The following is a 16,176-nucleotide window of genomic DNA, read 5'->3' on the forward strand; positions in this document are numbered from 1 at the left end:
TTTTTAAGATTATTGACCCATGTGACCTTGAATATAAGTCTAGGTCATTGCTTTGAACAAACTTGGTAGCCCTTCAAACCAGCATGTTATCAGCATAATATCCTCATCCTGGGCCTTCTATTTATTTAGGAGAAGTTATGAAAATATTTTAACATATTTGACCCTTGTGACCTCGAAAATGGCCAAAGGTCATTCATTTGAACAAACTTGGTTGTCCTTCAACCCAGCATGCTACTGGCAAAATACCATTACCCTAGGCCACCTGGACGGACAATCGGCAAGATGAGCTAAACAGTAATTTTATTAAATAAGTCTCAACACTTTAACCATATTTTTTTGCGTATTGAACGCGGTCTATATGTTTTTGTCACCTTTAAAAATGCCCTCTACAATTTATCTGATGAAACGATCAATGAGACGAACTGTTTTCATCAAAGCTATAAACAAATGTGGACTTTCTTTCAAATCCAAGAATATTTTACTTTGATGTAGTAGGTAACTTCCGGTCAACCTACCAGGAGAGGCAGTCCGCAGACTTTATTTCCTTTAAAATAATATGTTCAGGTGTGCGGCCAATAAAACAGAACGAGCAATAATAAAGAAATTTTGGCTTTATTCGTATCTAGAAACATTGTCAGGCTTCGATATTTATCGGTTATGGTAAAAGGAGCTCCATGTAGGGCCGAACTTTAAATAGTAAAACGTATCTTCACTTAATCTTGCAGTATCTCTCACATAAATTGAAGCCTTTATGGTCGAAAAGCATGATATTTAGTTTATAGGTCTACATGACGCATATGTATAGAATTCTTTCAGAAGTTTTTTGTTTTGCACGAATCATTTGTGACATGTAAAGGAAAACAATTGTTAGTACATTTTACTTCTAACAACATTACGTAGTTTTGATTTTAAGCTCGATCATGTTATAAAGATAAGTTCAGTGATGTTTTAATGTGTGTGTGTACTAGAAACTTACAAAAGCAGGATCCGGTTGTAGAGTTACAGTTACCGCCATAACAGTTTCCGAGGCAACTGCTGTTACAGTCACCATCACCGTACTGCCCTACGTGACATCCTGACACAAAGAAAATACACAAACAATTTCATTAGATTTAAGAACATCAATAACATTTACACTAAGACCCCAGACAAACACTACATATACTACAATCATTGGTTGACCAAACAATCTAGGTATTATACATGTTCAGGGTCAGGTATGATAATAACCCAGACAAACACTACATATACTACAATTATCGTTTGATCCAACAATCTAGGTATTATACATGTTCAGGGTCAGGTTTGATAATAACCCAGACAAACACTACATATACTGCAATCATTGGTTGACCCAACAATCTAGATATTATACATGTTCAGGGTCAGGTATGATAATAACAAAGACATACACTACCTATACTACAATCATTGGTTGACTCGACAATCAATGTATGATAATAACCAAGATAAACACTACATATACTTCAATCATTGGTTGACCCACTAATCTAGGTATTATACATGTTCAGGGTCAGGTATGATTATAATAACCAAGATAAACACTACATATACTACAATCATTGGTTGACCCAACAATCTAGATATCATACATGTTCAAAGTCAGTTATGATAAAAACTGATGTCAGTTGATTATCATTACTATAGAAAATTAGATAAAATGTCAATGCCCATGGTACATGTAAACATTTGCTTATTAAATTTATTTAGACATGAAAGTATATTGGTTTATATGTAAGCTAATAAGTCCTCTGTCTTTTGTTGTATTGAAATGTAATTAAACAATTAGAAATATGAGACATGGGACTCAAGATACATGTATTATCAAAGATAAAATACTTACCAAATACCTGCACCTCACATAACTCGAGAATGGCATAATTATCATACCAAGGGTAGCGTTTGGTGTTGTTTCTATAGTTGTAGACGGTCACATACCGAGCTACATACGGGCACTGATGTGTCACCAACAACTGTACCTGAGCTTTAGTACTACTCTTGTCCTCATAACAAAGGACACCTTGTGTAGGGCTATCGGTGGTGTTAGACAAGTAGAGCTGATACCCAGCAAATCTGTGTTGAAAACCACCTATAACGAGGAATAATGACGTGGTATTGTTATATCGATATATCAAATAAAAGAAACAGAAGGCAAATTGGCAAAGCATGTATATGCCCTCTCCAAATATGCTCCAATGCATTTAAATCATGTTGAGTTTGCGACGTTAGAAGAAATTATGTAGAAGGTAGTTAGTCCACAAGGCAAAGGAAGGTAACCAGCTAATAATGAGGTGAAATCTCCCTTAAACTACCTATCTACCATTTATAGATTACACCGTACGTTACTGTGAAAATCGGCTATCATAATCTAAGAACAAAGAAATGTGTTTCCTTTGACAAGTCGTTACGAAGATACGTTAACTAGTTCAAGGAAATTCCCATAGATCTTCCGATATTCATCATTGTAAAGATACATGAATAACGGACATGCGTTGAAAATAGTTCATACATAATTCATTAAGTTTCGTTAAGGCTTCAAAACATGGTATTTTAATCGTATACAAGATGTCCAATAAGAATGCCATGTCTTCTGTAGCATCTGTTACACAACCAATGGCTTTACGGACATGGGGGGAAAAGAACTTAATTAATTAGGTTCAGAATCGTGGCTTGTGTTGATTCTGAGCCCAACTTTTACATCCGAAAAAAGAGTTTCATATCCTACAAAATGATTGGTCCCTTTTTATTCCGGTTTGATAGCGAACAATTTAACCACGAATATAGACCCTATGTACAAAGAGCAATGGAAAATAAATATATCAAGAAATGCATGTAAAATTAAAGCAGTGTTACGTTCCGGGGTCCGTACCCTAGTCACTTCTAAGGATCCCTGTGCTGTAAGCTTAATTATAACTATACTAAAGTTGCAAATATATACAAATATGTGTTACTACCTTGTAACCAGCATACCTATTACCTAATGCTTAATACATGATATGAACAGAATACTTACTGCACGACTATAGAACTAATACCAAAGCTATCTGCTTTGTATCAATGTAACACACTACACACACTACCGTACAATTCAGGCAGTACACAACTCGACTACCTAGTCGCGGCTAGCCCTAGTCACTATAGTTGCCCTATAGTTAACTACCTAGCTATATGACCTAATCGCCCCGATCACGACAGCCTTATACTAGTATACAGCTACGGCACTCTCTAATGACCACGACTATCTCTAACGACTATACCTAGTCACGTCTAGCCTGGTCGCGACTGCCCCTAGTCACGACTAGCACCAATGCAACGACTATACCTAGTCACGACTAGCCTGGTCGCGACTAGCACTGCACAGCCTATGCCCGTGACACCTTCTGTCTAACAGTATCTCGCTACAGCACTCAATCGTTTATTTAATATATCTTCCATGCAGTATGTGGATCAGTCACTTCTATCTTTCCAACACAAAGCAGGTCTTGCATATATTAGGTACTTGCGATCTGTCGCTGCTGTACACACGCCGAGATCAGAACAGAACTTGGCCGATTGTCGCTGGATTCTGCCTATTTATACCGTCTTGCTATCCTAGCGACACCTAGCGGTAAGTGAGGTATAATCACCTGTATGTTTTGATTGTACCTCGAAAACTATCTGTCTCCTAAGCGTTCGAATTACGGAGACATAACACAAATGATTAACGCCAACAGATTAACGTATCTAACCTGAATAATATGCTAAATCAGCGAAGGTAGGATTACTATATGTACATTTCAAGCAAGCTTGGTTTATAGATGTAACTGTTCATTTCCCTGAACTGATCTGATGTCAGTTGCCGACAGTGTTAAGGCTGTACACATCCCTCCTCAGACCAAAATGAAAACATAATGACGTCACATTTCATTTTCATTGATATGATATTGAACAGTTTGAACCCAAATTTTGCTTTTATAATTTCCATAGTCAAGATTACAATTTTAGATGAAAATGTAGTTCCTGAAGTCGAACATCGAGTGCATTTTGCAGGACAGTTATCTTACACGAGTGTCCACATAGGACACGTTTATCTTGCACATGTAAGAGAAGAATGAGATATTTCTCTACCATCAGAGTAGGTCAATGAAATATGTTGAGATTTCTTTTCCTTAACTCAACATAAAGAGTGTCCCCAATTTTATAAGAAACATTATCAGAATAGACTTTTAAAATATTCAAGTCATGACAATACTACAAAGATTATTTTACGTAAAAATGCATTTAGTCAACTAAAAGAAAAAAAGAAGAAGACTGGTCATTGATATCATAACTTTATATACTTTATAGAACTGCAATAGATGATAGTCTGCAACTTTTTACTTTTGACTAATATTTCGAGATCAATACTTTCTTACCTGTCCCTGTCTTCCTATTGTTTATATACAAACACTTATAGACAGGTATTACAATATATATTCCTATTACCGTGGAGTCTATAGGTAACCATGTTAAAGACGGCTCGTCGCCTGCATTTTCACACCTCGACGATTTACGTACGTGCTCGGGTGAGGAAAACTGCGGTCCAGGTACTTACAAAATGGCCATGTTCACCTGTATAAGGGACCGTGCTTGCCCATATGTGAAAGTTGTGCACGTGTCGATTTGGATCGTTTAGCTATTCCTAAATTTAAACGAACCACGATTGTTGTTGCATAACATTCGTCGTAATAATGTTGTCGTCCGCAATGATGCGCACATTGTGCACACCGTGTGAACATCGTGTAACATTGTGCGATCCCACAACTCTATATGTAAATAAAGCTGGCCTTAACCAAATCAAATAAACGGAAAAGAATATACTCACCTCTGTAATATATAGTGATCCTATTGATTGTAATCAGCTCACTCAAGTCTACACGCCACCAAGCCTGTTTTTGACCATCACCATCTGTGTGTGTACAGCAGTCAGATCCTATAGTTGTCTGTGTACAGCCATCCAAAACGTTACCTGCTACCCAGTTAACTCTAACATTGCTGCTCTGCTCAGCTCTCTTCAATAAGGCTACGTTAACTGCAAATTTATTGAAAATAAACCACATTGTTAGTAACTTTTCTATACTTTGTTGTTGATACAGATATTTGGTAACATTAACACATTAAAGTAAGAATTAATAGTAGACATGAGATCGTGAATGCCGATGATATTTACATAGCTTGTTATTAATTTGACACAAACATGGGAATGATTTTGTTAATAACATGGTGTGCTTTTATTCGTAAGAATTTACATCGCAAACATCGGCGACAATGAGACTGACGAAGACGAGTTATTTCAGGCATAATTTTCTATTTTGTTCAGGCTATGAGGTGAAAACTCCCATTGTGCAAAGGTAAATTGACTGGACGGCGAAGCAATCAAAGACACATTTATTCGTATGGACTGTGGTTGTCACGTCATCACCTGACAAAAATAGAAACCGTTCCCTGTATTCACAGTATTTCTCTGTCATGGCCCGTAACTATATTACTCATTAATTTGATAAGCGAACATATATGTTGATTTTCAAATCATATTGCTGTATGACTGGTTCAATAAACTATCGATGGCGTCACGTAATTGTGTTTCGTTCGCATAGCTCCGCCAACTTGTTTTTTGTCGAGGGTTATACACGGGGGCTGTGGACGGCCATCTTTGCCTTTTATTTGATTGTGCATGTGTTTAAAACATGTGACACTAACAATGTCAATAATTACAGAGGCATTTCCCTCGTTAGTTGTTTAGGAAACATTTTTACATCTATTATTAATAATAGACTTGTGGTTTTCGACAAACAATATAACAAAATAACGGATGCGCGGTTTGGTTTTAGGAAAGGTTTGTCTATGCGATATTTGCCACCCAATTCTAGTTAGTCGAACTTTAAAAAAGAAGAAAGTATTGTATTGTTGTTTTAGTATAAACCGTATTTTATTTCGTAAACTTGCTGTTACAATGTACAGACCATTTAATTATTACAAACATGAAATAGGATCCAGAAACAAGTTATTAAACTTATATCAATCTGTTTCCTTAGCAGAAATAATAATGGATAACAGAGGCTTAGAAGAAAGAGAAAAAGCAATAGGAAGAGAAGAAAGAATAGCATTTGCCAAGGTACAAAACGTTAACCTATGTAAATGTCACTGATGTCATAACGGATTTATAGCATTTAAAATTTATGAAAGATTGTTGTCACCAAACACGTCCCTATTCAAGACATCACCACTATATGTGGGTAACTCGACTGTAGCATATACAGATGTATTGTCGGCAAATAACTTAATAATTGATTGAATATTGTCGGCTATATAATTAATAAACACTAGAAATAGTAGCGGTACTTTTTACCAAGACGAATACTTATTATTGATGACAACTCGCTGCTTACGATCCGAAAGATAGTTTGAAAACCATGACAACAATTTACCAGTAATTCCAAAACTTCGTAGTTTGGTTAAGGGACCACGGTGCTAAACACTGTCATTAGCTTTACTAATGTCGCAAAAGACCAATCTTATTTCTTTTCCGTTGTCCAATGCATTGTCTATGTCATTGGATATACTAAGAAGTTGATTTATAGGAGTCTCCATGTCTGAACCCGGACTGACTAAAAGATAACAATCGATGACGAAGGATGAAATTATAGATATGTTTGTATACAAATCTTTTCATTAACTTACCAACTATAGATAAAAGAGATATAGGTCGATAGTTTTTACACAGTGTCCTATCATCCTTTTTGTATACAGGAGAAACATTCACTTTTTTCCATTCACTTGGAAATATTGATTTCGATAAAGAAATATTGAATATAGTTTGGAGCGGAAAGCACAAAATATCCACAGCTTCCTTTAATAAGCGAGGATTAATCAAATCAGGACCAATAGCTTTTGAACAATTTAGACAGCGAATGCTATCCACAATTTCTTCCATTGTGATTAACATATTGTTCAAGTTATAATCAGTGACATTTAGATTGGTAGGTAATTCAGTTGCGGTTTCGTCATTATTAGATTGCATACAAAAATATTCATTATAACGTTGGTTTTCATAGTATCATCAGTCAAAATTTCACCATCGACAATAACTAAAGGTATACATGTTTCCTTTTCAGAATTCGACATAAAGCTGTTAACTGTTTTCCACCAAGATTTTCCACTCGTTGGATAGTTTCTCAAATTTTCGTAAAGTTTATTGAAATATTAAGTCTTAGCCTGACGTATAGCTTTCACACATTTATTACCGGTTTTTCTAAATTTTGACCATTGACTGACAGTACCTGTCTGCTTAGCTTTACGATTGTGATATTTTCTTTTACGTATAAGTTTTGGGGAATACATTTGCTAACTATTTTTATTAGACTGTATTGAATTTCCAAACCGATTCATCTGCGTCGTTAATATTGATGATGTCACCGAAGTTAGCTTCTGAAAGTTTCTCACGGTAAAGTGCATAGTTTCCATGTGCTAATAGCCGTATGTGTCTGGAGAAGGACGGATGTATTGGTTTAATGATATAAAGACAGCCATAGACCGGACAATGATAACGAATCGGTGGATCAAGGAAGCTTTCACCAACAAAAGAATGTTCAACAATGTCCGTATTACTAATGCATATGCTATCAAGTAGAGAAGATGACGATTCTGTATAACAAGTTTGTTCCGTGATAATCTGGGATAGTTGGGTAGTTTTGATTCAACAAATTAACATTAAAATCGCCTGTAATTATTATATCATAGACCCCAGTACTATATGCAAGATCTATAGAATGAAATATATGATCCCATGTAGAAACGGGTAAGTTTGGGGGTCTATAAAATGTACCGTACACAACAGATTTGTTTGCTATGAAGTTCTATCCTTACACATTAAATAATGGGTATTTCTAAATCTACTCTCCTTTACCGATATACTATCATTAACAAGCACAGCTATGTCTCCACCTGACTTGTCCTGCCTACAGTAGCAAATAGGTGTAAAGAAGCCCGGAAAATTCAAATCATCATTTAAATTATCCGAACAATAACCAAGTTTCAGTAAATAGAGGATCTGACACGAGTGTTCATGTAATATTGTAGTTAAGTAAGAAAACATGCATGTAAGAACTTAAATGGAAGGTAACAAGATTTAGAATTTGATAATTAGTGCACATATGGGATTTCCGTGTGACAATTTTAAATCGGCACGAGATAAATTGGTACTGGAAAAAACGTTTGAAAAATTGAACCAAAGCTGTATCACTGGTGAGGTCGAGAGGTAATTATATGTTTTTTACAGTTAATTTGACGTCTGATTAATAGTGTATAATCTAAGAAAAGCATCTAATAAAGTTACAGACGACCTGCACATATTCAGAACGGGTGGTATATAAACTACATTCGTGTACAATACTAAAGGTAAACCTACGAGACATAAAGATAATACATCATCGACATATACGCGGTATATTTACAATTACAACTACGGGGTATAGGGATAAATATAGATACAACTACAGCGACTCTGTATAGCGATACATACATGTACAACCACGCGGCATTAATATAAATACATATACCCACGCGGCATTAAGATACATACATGTACCACAACGCAGCGTGGAGATAAATACATGTACAACTACACAGCGTCGAGATATATACATGTACAACCACGCGGCATTAAGATAAATACAGGTAACCACGCGGCATCAATATACATACATGTACAACTACGCGGTATAGAGATACATACATGTACAACCACGTTGCATTAAGATAAATACAGGTAACCACGCGGCATTAAGATACATACATGTACAACTATGCAGCGTGGATATATATACAAGTACAACTACGCGGTATAGAGATACATACACGTACAACTACGCGGTATAGAGATACATACATGTACAACCACACGGCATTAAGATAAAGATATTGCTGTTTTATTGATCATACAAAGACATTTGATTTTATCAATTGCCACAACTTATGGTTCAAATTAATAAAGTAAGGAAGTGATGGGAAGTTGTTCAAATTAATTCGATCGTTGTATAGTTATGTGAAATATTGCATAAAACATAATTGCTGATTATCTGACTGCTTCAATTGTGGAAATAAATTGTTTCAAGGAGAAATTTGATCACCTCTACTATTTTTTTTTTATATGTAAATTATTGTTAAATGCATTATTTTATTGACAATTGTCCATCGGTAGAAATACAAATGTTGAATATGTGTTTGCTTATGTACGCCGACGATACGGTTATCATTTTTGAAACGCCAGAGGGCCTATAATCAATGTTAAATTCTTTAGCATCTTTTACTGAAAAATGGAGTCTTACTGTCAATATTAACATCATAAAAGTTCTTGTGTTGTGTTAAGAAATGGTGGTTATCTGAAAAATGGACATATAAAGGCTTTAATTAGGAATTGCAAATTAATTTAATTACTTGGGAGTCTTGTCAAATTACAATGGGAAGTTTAGAAAAACACATAAACAAAATTCAGAGCAAGGTAGAAAAGCATTATTTGCAGTTAAGAGTGTCGAAACAATTTGTTTAATACTGAAACTCAATTGCCTGTATTCTAACACGATTCGTTCGCAACGCGTGTTTTGATTGGATACGGACCATGTTCTAATCTGCGATAGAATCATGATCAGTCGTGTTAAGCTCCTCCAATCGCACTTAAGCCACGCCCCATTTCCCAAAAAAAACAACAATATGGCGTCAAGCTCGATTCTTAGCCAAATCACTCTGAAAACAAAACAGAAAGGACCGATGAAATAAATTTGTTGAATAAATTAAAAAGTAGACATTCCTTGTTTGTACCTCCATTTATTACTGAAAATTTCGTTCCATCCGTGTGAAGGCATCTAGTTACATTTGTAGATCCAAAATCAAATTAAACATTTCACATATGTTGCTGGTTACATGTGTATGAATTTACACAAAACTCTTCACAAATCTGAACAAATAATCACCGATTTTGTCGATACGCACAGATTGGCATGCATACTGACATGGAAATGTAAGAATCCAAATGTGTCGTATAAACTTTGGTAACAAGACGTTGACGAATGATTAGTCCGCTGCAGAATGACACGTCGCCAGCACAGGTCACAGAGTTTTTTACTATGTACTTGTAGCAAGGAAATACAATGTTTCTTAACATGTAAGCGTAGTTTGTTTGTTAAGGTGTGTTAGAATGGGGATAGTTCGTTTTAGATTAGATTAGAACAGTTTTATTTTTTATTTTTAAAGTTACAAAATAGCTGGTAGTTAATCCTATGTATTCCACATCTAAACGAAACGATTACTGAATATGAAACGTACAATTTAATCATTAAAATATTTTATCTTCATTTTCTTCACTGATTACTCTTCAATGCTTTAAAAGGTTTTTGATCAAAAAGTATTATTACTCGTACAAAAACGACCATAAGCCATCGATAGCGGTTTCCTGATTTCCAACTCTTATAACAAGTCTTGTAAACATAACTAGTAACTGTCTTTATAACAGGGAATGTACGTGGATTTAATGTTTATCACAGACGTTTAACATACAAAATTAAACTGCAAATGAAAGACATGCACATACAGAGTACTTCATACACAAACCTGATAAAGAATTGTATGGGTTGGTGGTGGGGTACGATTTTCGTGTGGGGTAGTGACAGTTAACTTACTGCAAAATGTAATTTTTGATCGGATTATCTAATGACAATCTCCTTTTAATTGGTTTTTCTTGTTTGTTTTCATTTCTTTCATATAAAATGTGTGAGTATGGGAGGGGTAAAGTGTAGTCTACGGACAAACGATCATAGGACAAGCTCTACTCACTGTCAACATTAGACGCGCATCCAGTTTATGTGATTATTTTCTGGGCTTGAGCAAGTCTAATTATGTAGACTTGCACAGGTGATATATTGACAGGAACATTTGGGATGAAACTGATCCAGTCTAAATCAATATTACCTCAAGGAGTCATACATATGTTTTTTTACATAACAGTAATAAAAACAAAAGCCTTAAAACACCCTTGGAAAACATCTAAACAAATCACGACACTGTGTCAGTTCGGTGATCCGGATGCGGTTGGGGAGCGGTCCGTATTTATTTGAGACGATCACAGCGCCACTTGTCGTCACAATGAGGAACTTCTGCTTTTTCAGCTACTGGATTAATAGTTGACTAGTTAGCTATTTCTGAATATCAAGTAAGTATTGAACTAGCCGATATAATTTATTGATTATATGGATTGAATTCTAAACTAACACGTTTTTCATTCTCACTTTCTCACGAAAGAGGAAAATGAGTTTGTATGGGTCTAATTCTTTCTTATAAGTTCATTAGGTGTACAGTGAGTATTTAGTAACACGTGTTTTCGCGATACATGCACGTCAAAACTGAAATATAATCAATGGATACGATAACGTTAATTATATTGAAAGTATTGCCTACAATTTTAATAACAAAAGCAGATTTCGCTGTATACTAAAAACGCTTGCAGTCGGAACAGCTTATATGCAGGTCAGATCACGGCCTTATCTAATGCCGTGGTCAGATGAACCGAAAGCGAAACGCTCCACACACAAGAGTTCGATTCTACGCCTTGTCTAAAAATGTTGATAGCGGAAATTTTACTGTTTTGCAATGTATAACATGTTACAAAGGCACCTATACAAATCAATTGGTAGGTATTTTTTTAGGTATTTTTTATTTTTTGTTCTATTTCTTTGTCGAGATGACAATATTTACAGAGTTTAACTAATTAAACTAAATACATGTATATAGTTTGTCCCTTAATCAAATCTGGGGCTGAATATAAATTCGCGATCGGTGTACTGCCATACTGGGCTAACATGTCTACATTGTATGTGTGTGTTTGTGTGTGTTTGTATGCGACTGTATGGGGTGTTAGTAATAATATAATGGTAATACTCATTACCGTCAAAGTACTTAGCACAGACATTGGTCGCTTCATGATCACAAGGATGGAAATTGTAACTTGGATATTTTAAAATACTTGTAGTAGCATGGTAACCGAACTCATACGTCCATTTTGTCAATGTATTTTAAGATAGTTATAAGATACTTCTAACATGTAGGAATGAAAATGTATTTCTTGTTATTTTTATAATTACCAAATGTTATTTATTAACTGTTATACAACACACCTTCAGTAACGTATCGAATTCCCAATTGGTTGTGTAGGCTTCTCATTAAATGTTGCAATAATTAGGTTAAGTTTTGTTATGTTGTCTCAATTAGTATTTTAACTCAATGTGTTCATTATGTGCTTAAACTATAACATGTTTATAAAAAAAAAAAAAAACAGTTGTCCTATCAGCGTCTCAATCACAACAGAATGTACACACAATTCTTGTTTTGTTATTTTGTTTTATTAAATCTTAACTTGTTAAATTATATCATACTTAGCAGTGTCAACTTCCGGCTACGAAATGTGACATACACCAATTATCCACAGGTGAAAATACAGGTAAAATACATGTTGATAATCAATTATACACAGAAACAGGCAAATTTCTAGTAACAATATCCTTCTACCCATATGTGTATAAGTCAGGGAATCAGGAACAAACGTACATTTATTACAAGGGTGCATATCTCTAGACAACACTACTACGTAAACATGTTCTTGGATAACATAGGGCGTGGACTTGTAAACTCTATACTCGTATGGGCTGATATGTAACTACAGGAACAATAAAGTTATGATCATGAAATTAACTAAGTATCGTTTCATTTGTAACCGTCCATGGTAACCCATTTTATTAATGAACAAAACGATACCGAAGGACAGCCCTCTTTGCATTGGAGTATTCATATACACACAAAGCTTTCATATCAAGCACATCGGTTAAATTACTCACAACCGGGGATATACCTATGCAGTCTTCAAACTATGTTCTTCATACATTAAAAAAAACACACATTTAAAATGGTAATAAATTGACTAATAGCTTACCTTCGGATCTTGATACCAGAACAGTAGACAACAGGATAAGCAATATTTCCCAACATCGTAATTTTCTTGTAGTCGTCATGGCGGTCTGTCGCTGGCTAGCCCCTGAAATAGCGTTACAGACAACCAGGAAATATTAGGGCGCTGACGATTGCTTAGGATAAACATAATTATAATAACAAAGCAGTTTTTCATTCGAAAAGTATAAAACCGGTTTTCATACCTGACTGTGTTTTATTGAAAATGTAAATTGAATCTAGGACACCGACATTGTCTTCCGACTTGCATATACGTTATACACGCTTAAGATAGATTGTGAAAGTTAATGTATAATACAATGGCCATTCATTCATGTTAGAGATGTCCGTTTGAAATTAGATTGCCACAAACTTTTAACCAATTATCGTAAAAATTATGTCTGTTATTATCTGATATCTATTGAAAATGCACTCATACATGGTTACAAGATAAGCTTGTTTGATGTGTTGTTTTTGAAATACGGGCATCGCATTTCAGTTTCGAAAAGCTGAAAATTCATTTTTATATGTTTAGTTTGGGAATATTTCGCAATCTACTGTTCACTGTTAATGTTCTATGATACATCACGAATGCAGACGTAATATATGACATTTTTTTGTCGATGTGACATTACGATGCATAAGGCAGGATATCAAATCGTTGATTGGTATCACTAAGGACGATGACCTATTAACAGAAATACACTCGCAATAGGTTTGGTTTCTAGTTACCTTGAAATAATAATAAAAAAATATGCATTGAGTTAGCAGTCGACCACTGCGAATGTTTGTATTGTATACCCCGCTATGTGACATTGATTTTTATTTTCGTAAACACAGTATCCTTTTAAAATCAAATAATTTTATTCAGGTTATTATGTGAACAAAATACACACCCGTCCATGTCTGTATGTGTGTTATACGCTCTTCATCGAACTCATCGAAAGGTGAAATTGAATCTCAGTAATATGTACTACCTTTCGGAACGAAACCACTATTATTTGGCTAAACCAAACCTGTCCTGCCAAACACGTTAAGTAAAGCTAATCTTTGAAACTAATTTTGAAGTCAATGTTTATGTATATAATTGTATTTGTCTATTTTTGTTCCCGCTACACGTTTCACATCACTATAAAGTTCCACTAATAGTTTTCAATGCACAACAAACTGGGTACATTATGCATTTCGCTGGTTATATAATTTGACATCTAGGACAAAGAGTCTTCATAGGCATCAGTAAGAACATTAATCAAGTCTAGTTGAAAGCCATAGATGAATCTTTTCTGTTTACACATCGGTATTTATTACATATTGACATTTCAATCCTGTACAGCCCTGTCGAATCTATGCACCCACCTCGTAATAAATGTGTCAAGCGATGAATGTTTATTTTGCAAACAATCACAACACAGAACATAATAGCGCCAAATTTACCCATAAATTGTGATGTCGTAATATTACCCAAAAGCAAAGTTTTTCAAAAATACACAATGCAGATTGATTTGAAAAACAAATTCAGCAACAATTACGATGCTTTAATAAAGAAACGTTTACACAATGAAAAACAATCCGAGACAAACATGAAATTGCAGTATGCTACATTGATCATATGGAACATATTGAAAGAATTTTTGATATCGTTCGGAAGAAACCCGGAAATGGTCCTTGAAACATTACGACAAAAACGACTCATCTTGTGTCCCATTGTTTTACTACTCACTTATCATTGAACTGCCGTTCTTTTATATCCAGTCGAATTTTATACACCGGCACATTTTCCCACGTGAGTGAAGGCAATACTCTATTTGTCATGTTAAATTAACAGTAGTTGTTTGATCGCACAACGTAACACGATGTGTGCATGGTAAATACACGATGTGTGCACGATACATGCACAACATTCGCATCATGTGTGGACGATAAACATCTTGCCAATGATTGCTTGCGCACATTTGTGAGCACGATAGACAAACGTTGTGCGAAAACAATAGTGGTTGGTGTAAATTTTAGTACCGACTTAAAAAGATAAAAAAAAAAAAATCTATATTTAACGTCATGTGAATTGTCACCAACAAGCATAAGCTTTGTGGAGCTTTTATCAAGACGCCGCTAAGGGAACAAATGCTGTTTTCGTGGTGGAGAAAAACCACCGTGCCATTGGAGGGATAACAAGGAACCCTATCGGACATCGCTCTATGTGTTCCGCCACCGCTCGGGATCGAACCGAAACTCTTTGGAGAGCGGGTGGTCTGCAACTCACGCTTGATTGCACAAGGTCGTACTAACTGTGCGCGTTAGCAATCACGGCAACCGATGTACCCATCGTCGTGTACACTGTAAACAACAAACATAAGCTTTAACTTTATATAAGGTTTCGTGTTTAAACATGTCAACTTGTTTTTTTTAATATGTTTCTTTATTCCAGCTATATCTTTAAGCCTGTGTTTCTTTCTATATGTTCATAAAAGTGTTTTCGACGTTTTGTAAACGACATAAATTAACGACATATGGTCACGGTCCCATAATTGTACAGGTAACCTAGCCAGTGTGTACATGTACTTGGGTCGTAGTTTTCCTCAACCAGAAGGTGACAGACGTAGGTGTGACAATCATGGTGAAGGGGAGCTTTAGACTGAAACAAATGCAAATAACAAATACTTTACTTTCAGTTGTGTTTTCATAACGGTCATACTGTGTCACATATCCGCTCTCTATGTCAGGTACAGGCCATATAAAACTCCGGTCACTTATCAAAATGTTATTTACTTGTTCAATTACCTGGAAGCAAAACCATTCTTGACAGTCCAATGGTCACTGTAACATTGTGTACACTTCTGTAACACACATTTTAAAATTGAACAAAATCTTTAATTATTGTGCTGAGAAATTAATAAAAACTGGGTACCTTATTTCAAACGAGCCTTCCTGATATTTTCATTCCGTAATATTGATCAATCAATATGCACATGTAAGCAGAGTAATCATTCGCACATGTAATCATTCGCACACTGGGGCGAATGATTGTTAAATCGCATAGTTTTGCACACATGTGCGGACGAAGTGTGCACGCTATTTCGTTGCTTTATGCGTTTATAAAAACTGTACATTTTGTGATGGATGCTAGACGGCTAAATTCAGAGCCTTGGA

At 35.3% G+C, this 16,176-nt stretch overlaps 1 protein-coding gene across 1 annotated transcript in view; it reads right to left on the minus strand.

Moving 5' to 3' along the window:
* LOC110451269 (scavenger receptor class F member 1-like) overlaps positions 1-13,094 on the minus strand; it is a 141,874-nt gene extending 128,780 nt beyond the window's left edge. Inside the window, exons 1-4 of the mRNA XM_021499190.1 lie at positions 13,016-13,094; positions 4,865-5,071; positions 1,865-2,110; positions 977-1,075 (exon numbers count right to left, since the gene is read on the minus strand). Of these exons, the coding sequence (XP_021354865.1) occupies positions 977-1,075; positions 1,865-2,110; positions 4,865-5,071; positions 13,016-13,094 (631 nt within the window). The remainder of the gene's footprint in view (positions 1-976; positions 1,076-1,864; positions 2,111-4,864; positions 5,072-13,015) is intronic.
* Positions 13,095-16,176: the final 3,082 nt, after the last annotated feature.

The sequence above is a fragment of the Mizuhopecten yessoensis genome, unplaced genomic scaffold (assembly GCF_002113885.1).
Source record: "Mizuhopecten yessoensis strain PY_sf001 unplaced genomic scaffold, ASM211388v2 scaffold631, whole genome shotgun sequence".
Taxonomy (NCBI): Eukaryota; Metazoa; Mollusca; class Bivalvia; order Pectinida; family Pectinidae; genus Mizuhopecten; species Mizuhopecten yessoensis.